A 23813-nucleotide genomic window follows, 5' to 3' on the forward strand; every position below is an offset into this window, starting at 1 on the left:
TTGATAAAAGTCGTATGTATTACTCAGAATATACTGTATCCGATTAAAGGTATACTCCATGATGTGATGTGGATGCAGAAAGTAAACAGCATAGTGGGTCAATTTCCTCAACAGCGAAGAGCGTTGATGTGCGAGGCTCAACTTCTCTGCTCTTTTGGTCCCGTGGCTACTGTGTGAGAGCCAAGTGCTGCATCTCACCCATCTCAATGTCCGTGGTGCTGCTTTGCGGCGACGTCATTTCGCTGAGACTACCTTGAAATACATTGGATTAAGAATGACTAATGTGACAAATCAATCAACTCTCAATAATCTGATGAAAATATAGGACTGGGGATTATATTTTAAGATGCAGGCCTAGGCCTATCGGTAGGTGTGGTGAATTGATGATCGCCATGGGGATGGGTAAGAGGCTTATTAGGCAGTGTCCTTGAGAAATCTGTTACCTTCTCCTGGTTTTTCCTCACTGACCCTCTATTCAGGAACCGTTGGATTAGTTGAGGCTTTACACCTACTCTTAGAATTGTTTGCAGTCAGGTGGTTTGATGAACGTCAATCTCTGACCACACATAACAAAAGACATAAATATTAACGCTAACTATGCTAATTGTTAAATGCTGTTCCCCAGATCAAAAGGTGCATCAACAGCATTCTACTATATCCCTGGTCAAGAGCAGTTCTTTCCCATTACTCTACATTGTAACTCAGGGCTACTGTGCTATCCTAGTCTGTACACACCTCCTCAACAACATGAGGACTATTTGTGTCTGCTTCAATATATTTTATTTGGTGGTATCCCCGTGTCTCAGACAACTGTTCCCGTTGTTCCAGTATGAACAACCTCCTAACCCTGCATAGTAAACTGCCTGTCTGTCCACATGAAAATGAAAACCATCATTCATTAACTGCATCCGGCTGGCTGCCTTGTAATCGAATTACACTGCCCAGGGGGGTTCTCAGCTGTTGGCGTCATTCACTCCAAGCCATTGCTGGCTTGTTGAAAACCAATAGCGGTGACTGATTGACTACATAATTGTAGTTGAATTGCTTATAATCCTAGCTCCATTACTCCCCACCACTGCTGTGCTCGCGTCCTGTCATCGTCATCCAATTGCTCTGTACTGTTCAGTAAATCAATGTACTTCTGATCATGTCCTCGTATATTGCTGTTGTTGTCTATTCACTGAAGTGATAGCATAAGGTTTGAAATAATTCATATTTCCCAAGACTTAGTATTTCCAATTAATGACTTATCGCCTTTGTCTTTTCCTTCCAGATGAGATGGATGGATAGAAGACGGCTATAAACTGATTCGTTTGGCTGCCGAACACAAGAGGCACGCTGTGCCAAGAGGGATCACCTGGAGGCGGACACTTCAACAGCCATTTGTCCCGTTATGGAGCCAACGTGCATTGTTTGATACAGCGACACGGTGATGAAGCACTAACAGCTTTAGCAAAGAGACAAGGTCCTACGTGTTGGAATACTTCTCAAAGGAAGGACAGGGGATTTGGGGATTTTTTTGCCATGTGTCAAATCAGCTTGCCAGCCGCCCCAAATGACAGTCTCCCTTGACAGGAGAGAAGCGAGACATCGACGAAAGATGGCCGACAACGCCATCCCACCCCTCATGCTTTTGTCTACAGGGCAAATGCGTTGGGGTGGAGTACTTCCAGGTTTCATCCAACCCTCTTTCCCTCTTTTTTCTCTACTCCTCTATACTCTCATATCTTCCTCAATGGCTGTTGTTAGTTTGCCGGGATTAGACTATGACTATGGAGCCCAGCCCAAGTTTGTTTGCACCCCGATTCCAGCGGACACAGACCCCAGCTGCTTCACACCAGGCGGGGTAGCACATGGACCTGTCCACGACAGACCCAGCAGTAATGGGCATCATGGACCTGCTGCAGGGGCACCCAATGGTAACGGCAGGAGGCCGATGGGAATGGGAATGGGGATAGGAATATCAGACGAGGCCAAATCCACCATCTTGCACCTTCGTGAGAGCCTGGTGCGGCAAAAGGAGACCATCTTAGACCAGCGGGAGACGATCAGGGAACTGACTGCCAAGCTGACCCTCTGTGAGGGCTTTGGCCGGGGGGTGGGTCATCACGATGACCATCACGACGACCACCATGGACCCGCGCGTCACAACTCCCATCACCCGAGCTCGCATCACTCCTACCATGACACTGACCACCACGGGGACCCACACTACCCACTGAACAATGGGCACCGATCAGACCCACACCACCGAGGGAAGGATAACTCTGGGAGCAAGCATGGGGCCTTCTCCCCTGAGCAGACTAGGAAAACGCTACAGACACTCAAGGAGAGGCTGGAGAACTTGCAGGTGAGTGGGTACAGGATCAAAGGATGAGTAGGAAAAGGGATAGGAAGCTTATTTGCCCTTTGTGTGAATAGAGGTCCTCTTATGCATCACTACGGGGCACTGTTTGTCTTGCTACTGACCTGAAATTAAGCACGACAAAGGGCGTTCCAGCTTTCTCCCACGCCGTGAGGATATAAGTGGCCTACAGCCCAAGTTCCATCCGCGTGTGTGCGTATGAAGACCTAAATTGATTAGTTAATTATCCTGACTCTCACCATAGAGCAGTCTTGCACTAATGCAATGGGAATTGATGAAGCCTGGGAGAGGGACCTGTTGAGTGATTGTAGGACATATGACCGTTGACACTAACAACCAACTGAACACAGTTTTTTTTTTTTACTCTTAATTTCCCCATGCATTAATGAAGTTCATTTATAGATACAAAAATCCAATTTAATTGACCACTATTTTTGGGGGGGATTATGAAAGATTATTATTTTTTTATTCTAATGCATTCTGTTTCTCATTATGAACCAGCTGTGTTATCAATTCGCTTAAAGGGATTCTAGCACTTCATAATGAATTGTAAGACTTGCTATAAGACTTGGTATACAGTCTTAGACAAAAAGGTGCTATCTAGAACTTCAAAGGGTTCTTCCGCTGTCCCCATAAGAGAACCCTTTGAAGAACTATTTTTGGTTCCAGGTAGAACCCTTTTGAGTTCCATGTAGAACCCTTTACATAGAGGGTTCTACATAACCAAAAAGGGTTCTCCTATGGGGACAGCCGAAGAGCCCTTTTGGAACCATTTTTTGTAGGCATTAATAACACTTATTAATATTGGTGGTTCACAGAAAATATTTTACAGCATTTTTTTTTTTTTATATTTTTCACACTGAGTTCTCTTAAATTGCCAACCAAAAGAGCAGTTGTCCAAAAATTTGCTTCAAATGTTGATTGCTTACATTGTGACAATAATGACCATGAGAATGGCCGTAAGTGTTCAGATAACATTGAGATTCACTTTCTTCACCCCATTTATCGAATATTGTTTATGGACTATATCGATATATCGGTAAAAGGCCAATATTGGCCAATATTATAGATGAAACGATATATTTGTCAGGCTCTAAAAATAAACTGTTATCAAATATTCTTGCTATAAGACATCAGATAGGCTTATAGCCTATGCACGCATTAATAACACATAATAACACTGGTGGTTCATAGAAAGGGTTACACAGAAACCTTCGCCTTGAGGGTGTGAGTTCCGTCACATAACAGGATGTCTGTGCCTCGAACCGGTTTCCAAGTGTTGCAGAGTTCTAGACACCTTCAATGCCAATTAGCATCATCCACGGTGATGAGCTAATAATCTTGGTCTGGCACTGAGTAAAGCCGGATTTGATCAGAGACACTGACAGAAGTAGAGGGAGGGCAGGAAGGAAGGAGGTTTTCCAGGGAGGGAGGAGCCGACTTGATTATTATTTAATTTACCTGCCCACTTGGAGAGATTAGGGGTAGCACAATATGGCTGAAGTAAGCAACCCGGAATGGGCTGAAGTAGAAGAGGTGTCTAAAAAACAAAACAAAAAAAACAGCTCTTTAAAAGTCCTATTATGGAAATAAATTACCATGGATATGCCCCAGAAAGTGTTCATAACCAAGCACATGGACTAATAATAAGGTATGCAAACATTTCCTATTATAACTATTATTAATTATCTCTCTTTCTCCAGGCCAGGAATTCCTCCAGCTCCTATTCAAGCTCACTGAGAGACCTCCTGCAACGTAAAATCAATGCACTTGAGAAGCAGCTCAACAATCACTACGGTGGGCATCATGATTATGGTCACCATGACGACCACCACGATGACCACCATGACGACCACCACGATGACCATCCGGACGACCACCACGACGACCACCATGAACCTGGTCACCACGATGACCACCATGACGATGATCACGATGACCACCATGGGCCCGGTCACCATGACGATCACCATGATGACTATCCTGACACCCACCCCCCCACCCCCACCCCAACCCGCTACAACAACCGCCACAACAACCGTCAAAACAGTCACCATGATGACCATCACTATGACCGACACTATGACCGCCATTATGATCGTAGCCACGGCCGCCATGACACCCACCATAACGACCACCATGACGACCATCACGACGACCACCACGATGATCTTCACGATGACCACCGTGAAAACGGGGATGATCACCATGGCAATGATGACCATGCCCATCGTCCTCGTCCAGCCTATAACGGCAAGCCACCAGCTCCATTACCTCTTGGCCGTGGACACAACAAGCTGGAAACTGTGCTGAGCCACCTTAACCACAGGAACTCTAACCCTGGTATTGAAACTCTCTGATAATAACCCACTTTGCCATTGTATACTCTTTTCCGATTTATATCATGCATTCAAGTTGTAGCTGCAGGTACAGATATAGTCAGTGCAAGAGGCGCCACTACAGTCTCTGGTTTGAATCCAGTATGTATCACATTCGGCCATGTTTGGGAGTCCCATAGGGCGGCGCACAATTGGCCAAGCATCGTCCGGGTTTGGCCGTCATTGTAAATAAGAATTTGTTCTTAACTGACTTGCCTAGTTAAATAAAGGTTACAAAAAAACATGTACACTACCATTCAAAAGTCTGGGGTCACTTAGAAATGTCCTTGTTTTTGAAAGAAAAGCTAATTTTTTGTCCATTAAAATAACATCAAATTTATCAGAAATACAGTGTAGACATTGTTCATGTTGTAAATGACTATTGTAGTTGGAAACGGCAGATTTTTTATGGAATATCTACATAGGCGTACAGAAGCCCATTATATGTAACCATCACTCCTGTGTTCCAATGGCACCTTGTGTTAATCCAAGTTAATCATTTTAAAAGGCTAATTGATCATTAGAAACCCTTTTGCAATTATGTTAGCACAGCTGAAAACTGTTGTGCTGATTAAAGAAGCGATAAAACTGGCCGTCTTTAGACTAGTAGAGTATCCGGAGCATCAGCATTTGTGGGTTTGATTACAGGCTCAAAATGGCCAGAAAGAAAGAACTTTCTTCTGAAACTCAGTTTATTCTTGTTCTGAGAAATGAAGGCTATTCCATGCGAGAAATTGCTAAGAAACTGAAGATCTCGTACAATGCTGTGTACTACTCCCTTCACAGAACAGCGCAAACTGGCTCTAACCAGAATAGAAAGAGAAGTGGGAGGCCCCGGTGCACAACTGAGCAAGAGGACAAGTATATTAGAGTATCTAGTTTGAGAAACAGACGCCTTTCAAGTACTCAACTGGCAGCTTCATTAAATAGTACCCGCAAAACACCAGTCTCAACGTCAACAGTGAAGAGGCGACTCCGGGATCCTGGCCTTCGAAGAACACAGCTGTTCGTTGCTCATATTTTCTGTTTTGTATTCCAACAGGTACACGGAAAAAGCCAAAGAGTCCGGATGCTTTCCAGATTGGCTTCCCTATGCGCACTAACTACATGTATGGAAGGATAAAGAAGACCCTACTCATTGAAATCTTCGCCCTCACTGTCTGCCTCTGGATAAAAGGGGGATCAGGGCCTGGCCTCGGCACGCCCTTCTCCTACTCTGTCCCGGGACAGGCCAACGAACTGGTTCTGATCGAATGGGGCAACAACCCCATGGAACTACTGGTTAACGACAATGTAAGAGCATGATTGCATATTTTGCATATTTTCAAATTGTGCCCCTAGTGACCAATTTGTGAAGATATACTGAATATTCTCACTTCTTACACATACAGTGCATTTGGAAAGTATTCAGACCCCTTGATTTTTTCCACATTTTGTTACATTACAGCCTTATTCTAAAATGTATTATATCGTCCCCCCCCCCTCATCAATCTACACACAATACCCCATAATAACAAAGCAAAACAGGTTCTGGTGTAACAGTATAACTTTAAACCGTCCCCTCGCCCCGACACGGGCGCGAACCAGGGACCCTCTGCACACATCAACGACGGTCGCCCACGAAGCATCGTTACCCATCGCTCCACAAAGGCCACGGCCTCTGCAAAGCAAGGGGCAACACTACTTAAGTCTCAGAGCAAGTGACGTAACTGATTGAAATGCTACTAGCGCGTACCCGCTAACTAGCTAGCCATTTCACATCCGTTACACTCACCCCCCTTTCAACCTCCTCCTTTTCCGCAGCAACCAGTGATCCGGGTCAACAGCATCAATGTAACAGTATAACTTTAAACCGTCCCCTCGCCCCGACGCGGGCGCGAACCAGGGACCCTCTGCACACATCGACAACGGTCGCCCACGAAGCACGGTCGTTACCCATCGCTCCACAAAAGCCGCGGCTCTTGCAAAGCAAGGGGCAACCCTACTTAAAGTCTCAGAGCAAGTGACGTAACTGATTGAAATGCTACTAGCGCGTACCCGCTAACTAGCTAGCCATTTCACATCCGTTACACTGGCAAGGAGTGTTTGAACATTTTTATCAACATTTTAAGTAAGCTTATGTTTTCAGTCAGTTGTCCCATTGGCAGCACAAGTGGAAAATCAATCACCTCAAGACAAGCAAGCTTACACTTCAGTGGCAGGTGACTCCATTCTCATCCAATCAGGCACCAGAATTCGATTTATCTCCTGTCCTCAAGGAACGAGGCAGGAGGCAGTTGTGACAGTTACAGTTCACCTGGATCCTGCTCTCACCCCGTCTTTCCCCCTGAGAGACAGTGGCCCTGTCCTCATCTATCATCCTCCCTAATGGCATAAGACCTCAGAGGGCAAAGGTCAAGCAGCTTACCTAGCACAATCATGTGGAGAGGCGTCCCATGACAGGGTGGACGCGGGGATAGACACATGGTCCGGGCCCATACTATACCTGTGCATGGGTCAGGGTTTCTCCTAGACAAGAGGAGATTTGGTGGTTCAACCTGAGAGATGCCTAGCTATGGCACCTGAAGGCTATGTTGTTATAAGCTGACACAAAAGGAAAGAAATTACATTACCTGAAATGCGATGGCTATTTGTACCTATTCACAAAACCGGACAAATCTTTCATAAAATATCTCCCTAAAAAAACATGAATTTTTTCAAAATGTCAAAGACAATGAGACTACAGTCAGCCAATAAACCAATCAATTAACCTAGTAATAATCTCTTTCTCCCAACAGAACTTTGCCCTTTTCTCTCACGGAAATATTTTGTTTAGACTCTTTGGATTGAGACAATCAATCAATCAGCCAATCATGCAATTAGTTAATCAAGCCAGTGACTCTATTTCTCTGCACAGGCAGTGACATTGCCCATGGCAATGACGGATGGGAAGTGGCATCACCTGTGCATGACATGGTCAACACACGATGGGCATTGGGAGGCCTTCCAGGATGGTGTTAAAAGGGGGTCTGGAGAGAACCTATCTACATGGCATCCCATCAAGCCTGGTGGAGTCTTTATTCTGGGCCAGGAACAGGTACAACTATACATTTCCGCTCTATGAATTTGCATTCTCAAAGTTCTGAAGAACATATAAACGCTGGGATAGGAACTGACATTTCAAACAGCAGTACTGGATCCCACTGCTGCCTCCAAATGTTACCAGCAGGGAATTGCCTGTCACAATTGCCTGTTAGGTGATTTTAGGCTTTGCAGAAGACAAAAAGCTGTTAATACAATCATGTTAAAGATGATTATCATTTAGTTGTGTGCTGAGAAGACAGGCTATTGCCAAAAACTAAGCTTGGAAATCAACTTTAGCGTTTTATCTAATTAGCAACTACTTACTACTTTTTCGCTACTTTGCAACTACTAGCATGTTAGCTAACCCTTCCCCTAACCCATAGCCTAGCTAATGTTAGCCACCTAGCTGATGTTAGCTTTAGCCACCAAGCTATCATTAGCCACAACATATCATATGATTTGAAATTCATAACATATCATACGAAATGGATGATGGATATCCACAAATTAATTCATACCATACGAAATGTAACATATCAAACTAATTGGAGTGTTGCAGATGTACTATGTTACGTCTACCCCTGAGTCTAGGTTGGAGCATCTGCTAAATGACTCAAATGTAAATGTAAAATGACTGATCCCTCTGAAACATATTAATTACAGCTTAAACTGTTGCTAATGCTTCAAATTCCTCACTCAGTTTGGTCTTCCTTGGGAGATCCACTCTGACCAGGGCTCAAATGTCATGTCTAGTGAGTTCCAGGAAGTGACTGATGATTTAGGTCACAAATAAAAAGTTACCATAAGACTAGGCCATGAAGTGGTTTAAGTACGAAGGTTGATTGATCTGAACGGCCTAGTTTTAGAACGTTGTTGGCGGTTAACCAACCTTGATTTGAAGGGGGAAAAAGTGGACAACTCAAAGACGGGACAAAAGTGTTTAAATAATTGTGTATTGATCTTTTATTGTGGTACATCTAGTACTTTTACATATTTTCTGGGTCTTTAGTCATAACAATTACCCTGTGCTTTCCTAACAGGATACCCTAGGTGGCCGATTTGACGCCACCCAGTCCTTCGTGGGCGAGATGTCAGACCTCCAGTTGTGGTCCCGCGTTCTCACACCCAATGAAATCTATAGCCAGGCTTCCTGCAGAGGTCACCTGGCGGGTGACCTCATCTCCTGGACAGAGGCAGTGGTCGAGCTTCACGGCGGGGTCACCAAATACCCCTTCGACCCCTGCCACTAAGGACTACCCCACTCTGCCTCATCGAAATGGCCCCTGATGTTATTTAACGAGCTGTCTGGTGTGGCAGCAGGGCTCTGTGCACTACGCTGCAGACACATGACAGGCCCTTAGCAACAAACCAGGCTGGCCCTTAGCCATTCTGCAATTTTGCCATCCCTTTCCTCTCTGTTCTGCCTTCCCCCTCGCTGGGCCGAGGAACTGGGAAGACTTTAAAAGAGTAAAGGCCGGATTTAACTGAATGGCCATGACCACTGCTGCTCCCGGGATCCAATACTGGTAATAGGATTCCCTGTCTTTAAATGGGTCCACCCATGTTTGCCTCGGCCTTTGTAAAGCCCTTCATCAGTCAGGTGTTCAAGGAATCATAACATTTTACTGGGACATATTATGCCGGGATATGGTTCTCAAAATCCTAATACTGCAGATGTTATTTGTTCGTCTTTCTGTTTTTGACTGGCGAGCAGGACGATACCAGTGACTAAAAGGAACGCACTGAGGCGGAATGGTCATAAACCAACTGTGGACAGTATGGAATGAACAAACATAAAGGCACTCAGAACAGCCACACAGATGGCAAGTGTATGAGTTAAAAGACATTGATCATGATTTGATGACTGAATGTGATGAATGTGAGGTACTACATTGTATTTTTTGTACATGAAGATGGAGGATCTCATCTATGGTTTTAGTTTTTTTGGGGGGGGGGGGTTTAGCCTGTCCCAACTCTATCTTTCACACAAAAATGTTAGAGGACTATTTTTTTTTACTACTGTGTTGTACACACGCGCAACTGATAAACATTCCATTTTATTTTTCAGATCAATTTAGCTCTACAAATATCAACTGATCAACATTCAACTGGATTGTATTTCTATCAGTGTGTCTGCAATGGCTGACAGGTTTTATGTTGTGGACATGAGCCCGCATATATGCAGGTTAACTGCCTGTCAGGAGGTCTAAGGTAAAGCTGACATCTCCATTGTATCTTGTGGTTCACAGTAAGATTTACCTGACAAATGGAGCTCTGATCTAGATCCAGGCTATTTCCGTGTTGTCATAGCATACACATGCTCTTAAATACATTCACACATGAATGCACATGCACTCAAAATAGCTTGGGGAAGGAAAACATTTCTGTAATGCTCTAAAATGCTTATATTCAAAGGCAACTTCATCTAATGTTGGTTTTTATTAATTGGGTCCTATGTTTTTTTTATGCATGTAAAATGCTTATAAAAATAGATAAAAATATAGCCTGTCTTGAATATCAACTGTCAAATGATAAATACAAACCATTTCTTTTTTTTGTAAATATAAGGCATTTTACACAACAACACATCCTTTCCTTGACGGTCCTTTCACTATGGCCATCCCTTTTCTGTCTGTAAAGCATTCAAATTAGGAATTGATTCAGTTGTATTTGCTCACTCACCCCCATTTCACTGTAGGCTATTAAGTTCAGAATGGCTATGTCTCATTGAATTACACGAACGCTGATCGTAAAAGGGTCATCTGTTGTTGCCATGGTGATAGTATAGAACTTGGCTGGACATGCCCCCTGACCACTAATAGTCAATACAACCATAACAGTACACAACAATTACAGTGGGTTACATCTACATTTGTAGATATTTGTTAATGTGAGAGGACATAGTGGTCTGGATTGTTTTTTAAGAGTTTATAATGCCAAGTTGAGCATTAAAAACCCATGCTCTCATTTTCCTGTTAGTGGGCCAAATGTATGTGAATAAAAATAAAAATGATGTTTCTCATTTGTTACAAATAAAAAATACTATTGATTAATGAATACTAATACAACTGGTTATAATTCAGGTTAAACATAGCATTGAATGCAGTTGTATAACCAAGATCTGTGTTGCTTCGATAAAGTTTGCTTAATCTCGCCTTTGGTATACATTTTAATCTGTACATAAAGACACACTCAATACATATTTTTTTTCTTGTCTGTAAATATTGAACAACCTTTAATTTATTAATTTTTGTGTGTTTGGTCAAAAGTCCCTTTCCTTTGTGTGTAAGCCAAAAATGTCAAATTTATTGTAAAACTTAAATGAGGAATACATGCATTAACTCTGTTAAATATGTTTAAATAAAATCAAGATTTTGAATAAAATGATTGAGTATCTCATGAATGGATATTTCATGTAATTTCTTTAATTGCTGGTCAGTCTTACCCTGCAAAGGCTGGTGTTGGTCCAAGCTTTTGCTCCAGTCAAGCAGTAACACTTCTAATTAAAGCATTGAATAAAGACTGTTAATATTTGTTAAAACTGTGATTAGTAGAATCAGATGTGTTACTGCTTTGATGGAGCAAAAGCTTGCGCCCACACCAGCCCTGTCAAGGTAAGATTTCCAAACACAGAGCATGCTGGGAAGGGCAGCTACTGCTATATTTCTTACACATATCCAGTCCCTTTACAGATCTGTGAACACCTAACAGGTAAAGGATGGGAGGCCTACATAGAAAGGAAGCAGAGGCATGATGATCAATCAAGTCCACCTTGTTGGCCACAAGAGGGTGTGAGTTGCCTTTGGAAGATGTTCTGTATGTTCAGTAGCCTATGTCATCATGACGGTTTATAGACCAATAAAAGTCCAAGTTAGAACGCTGCAGCTTTGTTTTGAATGCTTTAAAGAGGCAAGCAGCACAACAACAAAGATCATATATCATATAAAATCAACAAGATTAGAAAAACAAAGTATGCGAAATACATTTACTTTTGGCAAGGCTTGGGCACAATATAGGCTAGGTTTGGAATATCCACCAGCAATAACAATGCTACAGGTCCTCGTCTTTTTAAGGAAGGAACTGTAGCCTATTTTAACTCACAATATTAACTGTAGCCTCAGCTCTGTAAAGTATGTGTTTCTTTCTTCGTATAGCACTTTCAAACCCCCAGGGATGTCCTATGCCTTGATATTTGCCTGTGTCGAGAACCCGAGAGCTGATAAGCGTGCAGAGGGTGCGTGCTGTTGGAAGAATTCAAATCCTGTGGCTGCCGGTCTTAACTGGCTGGTGATTATCGTTTGGCAAAACAAGACTCTCATACAGCCTACAAATTGGTCCGCTTAAAAGCATAACATAGCACCTAAGCCACGTCGGTTGAAACACATATGATTATGGATTGTTGAGGATAAAGGGATAAGATTTTTTTTTAAATGCAACACTGTAGGTGTCAAAGTATAGATAAGCTCTGCATTTTAAAACAATAGCAGTTATCGAAGCACGGAGGGCATTTGAATAGAAGTCTTGTGGCTGGACATTGCATTCTGTTATGGCCTACATACTGATTGCTGACCTCTTTATTTTGGGCGCCATGTTGAATTGACAACACCTAGAGACCAGGGCCAGGTTTCCCAAAAGCATCTTAAGGCTAAATTCAGTTTAGAACCATAGGATCCTTAAGTTATTTTGGGAAACGGGCCATGGAGAACCACAGATATTCTTCACAGAAACATCACAACAAGCTATGTCGAGTTTTTACAAGTTGTCCACAAACATCACAACAGAATAAGGGTGTTTGACCATGATCAAAACTTTTCCTGCCTAACAGGTTTGCTATCAAATGTACTTTGCATGAAGCTAAGGGTGACATACCGTCTCAACGCTCATTTGGGAGGTGGAACTCAGCAGAGCTGGATCTATTTTCAGTCTCCAGCAGTGTCCTACTGCTTCGGGGGAATGGGAGTCATAAGACCAGTGGAGAATGGGACATCTGGACCAGGCTTGCTACATCTTAAAAAGACGGAGGGGTCAACAGAGAGAGGTGATACCATTATCATAAAGTAATAGCACATTTTTATCCATATACAAAAGCTCAGCTCAAATTCAAGTCTGGATTATTGGTTGTTTGATTTCTAAACATAATGACACAATGCTGTACTTTTTGTGTTTGAAATATGTCTATACTGACATTAATGTCTGTGGCTGAACTATTCCCCCTCTCAGATTGGTGGTACACCCAGTACAGACAGTTGTCACATTACCTGGCCCTGCTCTGTTTTCTACTGACCATGGCCACACTCCTACAGACCTTTTACTGTGAGTTTTATTTGGTCATCATTTTGAATTGAACAGGTTCAAGGATCAGAAATAGGAGTCCACTGATTTACATTGTTATTGAAGGTCAACACTTAAGGTTTAAACCCTAACTTGATCATTTAATTATAATTGTCTCCCGATGCTACCTCATCCTCACATTGCCCTTTCACTGTTTTGTATCCATCGCAATGGGGTCGCGGGGGGGTGGGGGGGCGTGATGCAGTGGTGCAGATCACCTTGGTCTTCCAATCCCAGTCCACCTTGCAGGAGGTCAGACTCAAAGACCTGACTCAGAAGCTGAACACCCTGAACCACTCCTACCTCCTCCTCTTCCACAAGTATCCAGCACTCAACCAGTACTGTCCCATCACCAATAGCAGCACCAATGGTGAGCACACGTTCAGGTTGATCAAACTCTTGCTATGAAGCCATTCATTATGAAGAGTTTTGCGTGAGTTTGCATAGTCCTGCGATCTGTGAGCTTTTAGCCGGGACATGGAGGATGGCCTACTGGAAATACTCTCACCCAATGGCCTGTTTGATATATGGACAGGCAGACAAAAGATGGTGAAGGATCACCAGGATCAACCTAAAATTCCAAAATGGCCAATAATGACAAGAGTGGTGCAAATTGGATACTATCACACTAGGCCTAGGCCTGGCATCCTAATAACAGCATTGCTTTAGCTATTATCAGATCATATTGTAACACAATATATAATCAGCACTTGATGGTTTTAAGAATATTTCTACTGATGTATTTAGGAAATATTTTATTTATACAGCTGATCCTATAGAGATGTAAAAACCTGTTACATGGGGGACCTGTTTCACCCCTGTTCACCTTTACCCCTATAACATTGACTAAGCTCTGGCGTAACTTTCCACCTGTTTCGCAGAACGTGAGTGCAGGCCGTGCCCAGAGGGATGGGAGTCTTTTGGGGAGAGATGCTACCTCTACACCCATGACAGACTAGACTGGATTTCCAGCCAGTACCACTGCCTATCTGTAGGGGGCAACCTTGCCATGGTGAAGAGTGAGGAGGAGCAAGTATGACAGCCATGAACCCAATCCCCCAATGATGTCGATACATATTTAAGTTTTTTTTGGAGGAATGTATTGTAGCCTATTTCTCAATTCTGTAATATCACATTTGGATCTCATTTGAATCAAGAGATTATTTAGAACCTAAATCATGATAAATCAAAATCCTCACAAAAATCCTGTGCTTTGGCAGTAAATGGAGAACTGAGATTTACTGAGAATTACCTGGAACTATTGCCAATAAATAGGCTGCTCCGTCGCTCAAAGTTAAGAATAGATGTAGGAGTTATACGAAAGTGTGGTGCCGTGTCTATTCGAGGCATCCATCTGAGTGTTGCATTTCTCTCAGATTTTTCTGTGGAAGAGAGCCAAGGAGTTGAGCCAGGGAGACTCCTACTGGATCGGCTTGAGGAATGGTAACCCAGGCGGGGCCTGGCACTGGGTGGACGACTCCCCGGTGGAGAAGGGGTAACTTAAAATCTTAACTTAAAGTTCCAGAAGATTTGCCTCTGAGGATAGTCTTGAGCTAAACGTTTGGATCTCAATTCTATAGTTTGGCGTGGAGTCCTGAATCGAGACTGGATTACATTACCTCAAATCACAGTACCATATGAGGATACTTACTGTGTGAGGTCTCGTTGAAGAGATATTGGACCAGTTAAGCTCATGAAGACAGCGTATTCATTGCCACATGTCCATTTCATTTGATGAAATTCCATGAATGATGCATTACTGATGTATTACTCTGCATTGATGGTTATTTGACAAAGTAACCAAATGTATCTACAGTACATGGTCTTTTAGTTTAAAAAAAAAAAAGCACAAACTGATGGAGTCTGTGTTACCTCTACAGGTTTTGGGACATATTTTGGGATCACGAGCCAGAGAAGGGGGACACCAGGGAACTGTGTGCCCGGCTGTCGCCAGGAGACAGCCACAGGGCCAGTTGGTATGCCACCATGTGCAAGAACAGCCTGAAGAGCGTCTGTGAGAGGACCCAGGGCACCCTGCAGTGATAGACCATATCTCAGAAGAGGGGAGAAAGGGGAAGGGAGAGGGTAGTCAGAGTCAGTGCAGTTTGGTTGCATTAAATATATTTTAACTGTCTTTTGATGTATGGTATTGGTAATTATGCAATGTATGTACAACTGAAATACATAACGAAATACCTATGATTTGTCATTTTCTCTCTAAATAAACATAATGAAGCTAAGCATCCTAGAGTTAAACCTAGTTCAGTCTGCTTTCCACCAGACACTGGGACATGAATTCACCTTTCAGCAGGACAATAACCTAAAACACAAGGCCAAATCTACACTGGAGTTGCTTATCAAGAAAAGAGTTGCCGAGTTGCAGATTTGACTTAAATCTGTTGTCTAGTAATGATCAAAAAACAATTTGACAGAGCTTGAATAATTTTTTAAAGAATAATGTGCACATATTGTACAATCCAGGTAGAGACTTGCCCAGAAAGACTCAAAGCTGTAATTGCTGCCAAATGTGATTCTAACATGTATTGACTCAGGGGTGTCACTACTTATGTGAATGTTAATTTCTCTATTTCATTTTCAATAAATTTGCAAACATTTCAAAAAAACATAATCACTTTGTCATTATGGGGTATTGGGTGAGAAAACAAATCTATTTAATCAATTTTGAATGCAGGCTGTAACACAACAAAGCTTTGAATAAGACAAGGGGTATGAATACCTTCTGAAGGCATTGTAACTTATGAATGCCTCGTGAGCTGAACTACACCATCAGAACCCAAAATATAAGTTTGTTTTTTAACTCCATTGTTTGTAACAATGGAATTATAAACAAACACTGTAGGCCTATAGCCGCAGAACATAGCTACAAGTTGAAAACTATCATTTTGATATGATTTAATTTAACCTTTATTTCAACAGGGAGTCTGATTGAGACCAAGGTATCTTTCACAATGGAGCTCTGTATTTGACAATGTAACAGATTTAACACGTATCCATATAAAATACAAGAGACTACAAAAATACTAAACTACAGACACACTCAAGAAAAACAATCACGTTCTTCAACAAAGTCGTCGACCAACATTTTGAACTGCCTGAGAGGCGCCAACGTGTCTAGCTTAAGGGAACTCTGAAGATCGTTCCATACATGGGGTGCATAGAAACTAAAGGCTGTTTTTCCATTCGCTGTAGCAACACACTGAATTTCCAGAGTCAGCATCCCTGTGGTTCCAATGGGTCAAAGGTTTACATACACTAAGTTGATGGTGCCTTTAAACAGCTTGGAAAATTCCAAGCTTCTGATAGGCTAACTAACATAATTTGAGTCAATTGGAGGTGTACCTGTGAATGTATTTCAAGGCCTACCTTCAAACTCAGTGCCTCTTTGCTTGACATCATAGGAAAATCAAAAGAAATCAGCCAAGACCTCAGAAAAAAATTGTAGACCTCCATAAGTCTGGTTCCTCCTGGGGAGCAATTTCCAAACACCTGAAGGTACCACGTTCATCTGTACAAACAATAGTACGCAAGTATAAACACCATGGGACCACACAGCCGTCATATCGCTCAGGAAGGAGATGTGTTCTGTCTCCTAGAGATGAACGTACTTTGGTGAGAAAAGTGCAAATCAATCCCAGAACAACAGCAAAGGACCTTGTGAAGATGTTGGAGGAAACAGGTACAAAAGTAACTATATCCACAGTTAAACGAGTCCTATATCGACATAACCTGAAAGGCCACTCAGCAAGGAAGAAGCCACTGCTCCAAAACCGCCATAAAAAAAGCCAGACTACGGTTTGCAACTGCACATGGGGACAAAGATCGTACTTTTTGGAGAAATGTCCTCTGGTCTGATGAAACAAAAATAGAACTGTTTGACCATAATGACCATCGTTATGTTTGGAGGAAAAAGGGAGAAGCTTGCATGCCGAAGAACACCATCCCAACCGTGAAGCACGGGGGTGGCAGCATCATGTTGTGGGTATGCTGCAGGAGGGATTGGTACACTTCACAAAATAGATGGCATCATGGGACGGCAAAATTATGTGGATATATTGAAGCAACATCTCAAGACATCAGTCAGGAAGTTAAAGCTTGGTTGCAAATGGGTCTTCCAAATTGTCACGTTCGTGTGTAGAGATGGACCAAGGCGCAGCGTACGTAGAGTTCCACATATTTTATTACAGAAAGTGAAACTTAGAAAAAACCAAAACAATAAAGAATAAACGAACCGTGACGACAATGCAGTGCTTACAGGCAACTAAACATAAACATTCAAACAATATCCCATAACCCACAGGTGGAAAAATGCAACCTAAGTATGATCCCCAATTAGAGACAACGATTACCAGCTGCCTCTAATTGGGAATCATACACAAACCCCAACATAGAAAATTAAACCTAGAAGCCCACATAGAAATAATAAACTAGACTAAAACCCCTAGTCACACCCTGACCTATTCTACCATAGAAAATATAGGCTTTCTATGGTCAGGACGTGTCAGTACCCCCCCCCCCCCCCCCCCCCCCCCCAAAGGTGCTGACTCCGACCACAAAACCTGAAACAAAAAGGGAGGGTTTGGGGGGGGGGTGTCTAGTGTCGGTGGCGGCTCTCTGGTGCGGGGCGAAGTACCCGCTCATCCGCCAGCATCGGGGGCGGCTCTGGTGTGGGACGAAGTACCTGCTCAGCTCTCGGATCCAACATCTTTGGTGGTGCCTCTGGTGCAGGCCGAAGAACCCGCTCATCCTACGGATCCAGCCAGGGACCCAGGCTGAACACTGTGCCTGGACTGGAACTCGGTGCAGATGAAGACTCCTGCTGTGCCTGGACTGGGCACCAATGCCAAAGAAGACTCTGGCCTTGGAGCTGGACTGGACACCGTGCATAGACTGGGCATCGGAGCAGGGGAAGGCTCCAGCCATGGAGCTTGAAGTTCCGGACCGTTGACCGTCGCAGGAGGTTCCGGACCGCAAAATGGCTTAAGGACAACAAAGTCAAGGTATTGGAGTGGCCATCACAAAGCCCTGACCTCAATCCTATAGAACATTTGTGGGCAGAACTGAAAATGCGTGTGCGAACAAGGAGGCCTACAAACCTGGCTCAGTTACACCAGCTCTGTCAGGAGGATTAGGCCAAAATTCCCCCAACTTATTGTGGGAAGCTTGTGGAAGGCTACCCGAAACTTTTGACCCAAGTTAAACAATTTAAAGGCAATGCTACCAAATACTAATTGAGTGTATGTAAACTTCTGACCCACTGGGAATGTGACGAAAGAAACAAAAGCTGAAATAAATATTTCTCTCTATTATTCTGACATTTCACATTCTTAAAATAAAGTGGGTATCCTAAATGACCTAAGTAAGGGATTTTTACTAGGATTAAATGTCAGGAATTGTGAAAAACTGAGTTTAAATGTATTTGGCTAAGGTGTATGTAAACTTCCGACTTCAACTGTACTTCTATGGGTGCATGAAGATGTCAGGAATTGTGGGAGTTTCCGATGCAACGTCAAAGAGACTACCTACTTACTGATAGAGCAAGTAGTGGTGAGTGCAAAACCTGTCACCTGTGATAAATTGAAGTGCACTATGGAAACACTGCCTTCATGTAAATGATGTCACTGTAGTCTACAACAGGAAGAAATGCTGATTGCATTCTACTATTTAGTGATAGCCATTACCTATTTCTATAGAAGGGCATGTTTATCCTCAGTTTCTTACAGTAACTGTCCAGTGTTTCCAGATTTCTATGAAATATGACTTATAATTCATTACAATACGAGTGAAATAGTTTTCATTACAAGAAAATGGTAATTAAATATGTTAAAAATCTGCTTTTCTATGTCGGAATGGTGAGGGCATATAACATTTATAAAAAATATTCATGCAAGTAGACTGCTGATTGGCCATTGACATCATCCTCTGTGAGGAGCATTTTTAAAACGTCTATTTGAGATAAAAGTTTTTGTTGCGGCCAACAATATTATTTGGGTACGGGTTAAAAGTTCAATTTTCACTGGACAGTTATTTTAGCTAACTTATCAATATGCTTTTTAAAAGACTACTTATGGTCTATCCACATGCCCAGATATTTGTAAGCAAGAACACAATAAATGTGGTTATTATCTAAAGTACATAAGCTTAAATCATTAACCTCCTTTTTACAAGCTCTAGAAAACGACATATGCTTAATTTTACATGCATAATGGATGGTCAGTCCTTGCATAATGGATGGTCAGTCCTTGCATAATGGATGGTCAGTCCTTGAATCCATAGCTCTGTCTATCAATTTGAAAGTGCTAACATTTCTCCAGCCCCAACCCCTATCCATTTACATAAACAGTGGAGGGGTCGTGCCTTTGTTATTGTTTAAAATGCAGATTGCCCCTTTAACTTCTTAATCCAGAAAGCCCAAATCTGCTCAAACAATCCTAAAACAAAGCAGCTATAATCATCAGCTTTTCAGATACAAAATATATTTATATTATTTCTCTGACTGAGGAAACAATAAAAGTTTCTGGCATTGGCTTGGTTTGAGATTCCCTAAAAACATGCCACTTCGATACAGCTACGACCTGAAGGGACTTGAAAAGTAACTTCTAGCCGTAGCTCCAGCGAAGTGATTGCAATCTGGTCTCAGAGCATTTCGTATGATTATGTATGTAAATCTGAGACATTCTATTTAGTATGACATGTTAGGTTTCATATGGTATGTATTAATATGTGGATGTCCATCACCCATTTCATATGATATGTTACGAATTACAATACATATTATATGTAATTAATTTGCGAAACGTACAATATGGTACGAATTCTAGCTAGTGGATAACGTTAGCTAGGCTAGGCGTTAGAGTTAGGGTTGTGTTTAGGAGTTAGGTTAAAATGTTAGGGTTAGGGTTAGCTTAAAGGTTTAAGGGTTGATACGATAGAGTGATTATGGAAATTCGTTGAGATTTGTGTAAATCATTGTTTTGATTAGTATGAATGTTTTGCAGATTTAAATCAGTCAAAATGTCTGACGTAATCGAAAAGTAAATCAAGAACTACAGAACGGCTCCTTTTAATGCCCGATTCCCCAACACTAACCAGACCCAAAACTGCTTCCAGAATCACCTGGGTAATAACCACAACACTTTCTACCTTTGTTTGCCATTCAGCGCCGTACACAGAGTTGTTTAGGCTAGGCCTATATGGCTCCAGTGCTGTTCTCCATTCAAACGATAGACCTTATTCAAACTGGATATTCAAAGACTTTTATACATCTCACGGGCATATCATACGTTCACAGGCAAAGCTATTTTCTTTGCTAAACCAATGTATGCTTAAATAAGGGTTTTTGAAGAATGAAATAACTTCGGCTAGGGTTGGTCGATTTGTTTATTATCTGTTAGGTTGAACGTGAGGAAAGTTCAGCACAGTTTTGTTTTCCATAGACTTCTATAGACACTCCCGCGTCCCGTCCCACTAGCCTAGATTTCCAATCATCATGGACGCGCTGCGAGGAAAGTCTGTAACGTCGATAATCATCAAAACACCATGACATGGCTATCATTAAATCCAGTCAATAGTTACAATGATAATAGTCTCCATGTTTTCTTGTGCCAGGCCCACTCTGGGTGGTTGCCATGGCACTTGCTGAATTCAACTTGAGCTTTAACCAAAGCAGGTAAAGCTAGAGGTAGGTTCATGTCAATAGGTGACAGCTCAGTTGTTTCGGTTGGTTCACTTGCTGCTATGGTTTTGCTGCGTTGATACGGTTAACTGTGGGAATGCTTTGTTAGGATTAGCCTAACTCTAGGCCTAACCCAAATGCTTAGTGGGCTCCTGCTTTTGAGTATTTTTAAAATCCTTTGTGATTCGCATTTTGGATTTATTTGGGCCATTATTAATACACAACATCATTTGCAGTGTGCACGGTATGAGGCCTCACCTTCCCTCTGTATTATGTAGCCTAGTACAATGTGAACACCTTAATTGTCAACTGACATCTAATTGTCAACAGACATTTTCAACTGTCACTGACCATAATGAGCACTCATCTACTCAAAATGCTATTGACTACTGTTGTTCCCCTACTAACTTGAAAACTTGAAGTATCCTTGCGTATTAACTGCAAAATACTGGCACTGTAAAGGCTAAATTAATGAAAATATCCCCTTTGTCCGTTCAAATGCATTTTGTTAGTCAGCACTATGTCCCTTCCTCCGTCCAGACTTCCCCAGATCTAACAAGGCTCTGTCAGACAAAGGCCAGGATGTTACACCCTGTGAGTGGTACCAGAGAGTCTACACGAGCCTGTGCCCGTTGAGCTGGGTCCGTGTCCCTCGTTCACTCGTTCTCTCTGCACCATACTGCCTTACAGTTGGCTTCGAACACTCTAGTGTATATTCGCTTTCAATCATGTACCCGCTGAAGAGACTTCTATTCAAATCAGTGGTGCCAGTCATCAGTTATAAAAAAAACTTGCTTGTTAATGCAAGGTTAAAGGTGATGTGGCTGGTCACAAATTTCAAGATGAACTACCCCTCTTCCCTTCTCAATTGTCATATTTTATCTATCATTGTGTTGTCTACCACGGGACATTTACTGAGTTTCTCTCTCTCCATTAGGCAAAATGGGACGATCGGATTGAGGTTGGAAGTTTCCCCCGGAAAAATCTAAATGGACACATTGCATGACCTCTTCCACTGATCTCGCGCCCATTCCCTCGACTTCCCTTATGCACACCCTAATGTCTCTGTCAAGCATTTTGATGTTTCTGTAAAAATGACTAATAAATATTTAATGTTATGACGATATTTGGTCATGTTCTCTTTGGTGGTTTAGTGTTGGACAGTCCCATTAAATCAATCCACAAGACAGGATAGGTCGGTATCCTAAAAAGGTACAAGAGAATAAAAGAATTGCTGACATTCACAAAAGAGCTAAGACTGGTAACAGAAGATAGTTCTCATTGAAAAATGTAATGAATATAGATATACATACTCTACTTCTGGGACCAACATCTATAGCATAATTTTTGCCAATTGTTTTCTAGTCTACGTACTCTCACATGGTTGGCCACCAGTTGTCATTGTACTATGTGGGTTGTTCACATTCTCTCTTCATCCCTGAGTAGTCCTGGATGTACTATATTATGTAAGAAGAATGAATAAGCCTCAGCGACTCCCTCCCAGCTTCTGTCTCCTCAAAAGTGTGTAGTTAATTTACATTTTATGTAAAAAAATATTAGCATCAACAGTTATAGTATTTTGATAATAATGACTGAAAAGAACTATACTCTTGGCACTTTTTTATTTATTGCCCTATCCACCAGTGCGGTCAGTTCCATTTTTTTTTCATGAGCATGGCCTTATTTCTATTACAGCATATTGGATGACTGCCATTCATATTCCACTCACCCAGTTCAGTGTAACAACAATAGGTTAAGGCTACTACATGATACTCAGATTTTCCCTCTGCCCATCATGAGGTTGCTACAACCTAGCCTACAAATGAAATTGTCGTTGACATTCTTACACAGGGACACTTGAAGTCAATATTTGTCAACGCTCTGGAGAGGTTCCAACCAACTCAATGCACCAAGTACACCTGTCAATCAGGAGCTCCACCGGGGCAGTCCTGTTAGTTCCCTTGGTTACAGACACGTTACATAGGCATAGTTCATAGGGTTGCTTCCTACATATGTCTGGCACCATCTCCTATCTTAACTTAAAGAACATATTCTTTCATGTTCTACCAGATGGTCCTTGGAAGGAGGTCATGACGGCCCCCCCTCATATCTTCACCTGGCAAAGGTAGGAACCAAGGATTGTTTATTAAATTAAAGACAAGATGAACATTTTCAAGACTGTTTCTTTACACAGTAAAATGTCCTTCACAAAAGTTTACAACATAGGTGCACACAGGTTGAGGGAAAAATCTGAGGTGCTACCCACATAGTGCTGTTGAGGCTACTGTAGACCTTCAATGCAAAATAGTATGTTTTAATCAGTTATTTGGTGACGTGATTATATTTAGTATAGTTTTATCTAAAATGGATAACTTTTTTTATGTTTAACAATTTTTATATTTCTGAAAATCACTGAGGAGGATGGTCCTCCCCTTCCTCCTCCGAGGAGCCTCCACTGCTATCCACAACCCGGTGGCCGTTGGTGGGAGGAGCTATAGGAGGATGGGCTCATTGTAATGGTTAGAATGGAATAAATGGAACAGCATTGAACATATGGAAACCACACGTTTGACTATTTTCCATGTATTCCATTCTAGACAGCATAATCAGCCCGTAATCCTATAGCTCCTCCCATCAGCATCTGTCCCAACCTGTTGAAGACATTCTAAAGGATAACACTATTTTATTCCACTAACCCATCATAGCATGGGTTGAAAACAATGTTTACAGGCCTATGTGTGCCTATGGTTGAACATTGATTGGCATGTGCGTTGCTAAAAAAATATGTATTAAACAGAAACTACAAAATTAAGTCGTTAGAACAATAAAATGAAATAAAATCCCTAAATGATGCAACTGACCATGAGGGTTGTAGGAAAGGAATTGCAATGAGGAAAGGGTCAATTACAAAAGAAAAGTGCTCAGAGACTAAATACAGGCACAACCAGTGGTGGTTTTAGGTATAGGCGACATGGGCAGCCGC

General features: G+C 42.1%; 2 protein-coding genes and 1 pseudogene across 2 annotated transcripts; all 3 read left to right on the forward strand.

Annotated features, from left to right (window-relative positions):
* Nucleotides 1–1171: 1171 nt before the first annotated feature.
* Nucleotides 1172–11090, forward strand: LOC129819462 (neuronal pentraxin-2-like). Its single transcript, XM_055875775.1, has 5 exons — nucleotides 1172–2350; nucleotides 4069–4708; nucleotides 5786–6036; nucleotides 7640–7819; nucleotides 8847–11090. Exons 1-5 carry the CDS (start codon nucleotides 1556–1558, stop codon nucleotides 9054–9056), a joined length of 2076 nt encoding a protein of 691 aa, XP_055731750.1. The 5' UTR covers nucleotides 1172–1555; the 3' UTR covers nucleotides 9057–11090.
* A 1564-nt stretch (nucleotides 11091–12654) lies between these two features.
* On the forward strand, nucleotides 12655–15740 carry LOC129820366 (C-type lectin domain family 4 member A-like). The gene is made up of 6 exons (XM_055877434.1): nucleotides 12655–12844; nucleotides 13027–13119; nucleotides 13343–13507; nucleotides 14019–14170; nucleotides 14514–14632; nucleotides 15018–15740. The coding sequence occupies exons 1-6, from the start codon at nucleotides 12655–12657 to the stop codon at nucleotides 15178–15180; spliced, it is 882 nt and encodes a 293-aa protein (XP_055733409.1). The 3' UTR covers nucleotides 15181–15740.
* Nucleotides 15741–20169: 4429 nt separating this feature from the next.
* On the forward strand, nucleotides 20170–21836 carry LOC129819463 (cytochrome c oxidase subunit 6B1-like; annotated as a pseudogene).
* Nucleotides 21837–23813: the final 1977 nt, after the last annotated feature.

The sequence above is a fragment of the Salvelinus fontinalis genome, chromosome 22, assembly GCF_029448725.1.
Source record: "Salvelinus fontinalis isolate EN_2023a chromosome 22, ASM2944872v1, whole genome shotgun sequence".
NCBI classification, from domain to species: domain Eukaryota; kingdom Metazoa; phylum Chordata; class Actinopteri; order Salmoniformes; family Salmonidae; genus Salvelinus; species Salvelinus fontinalis.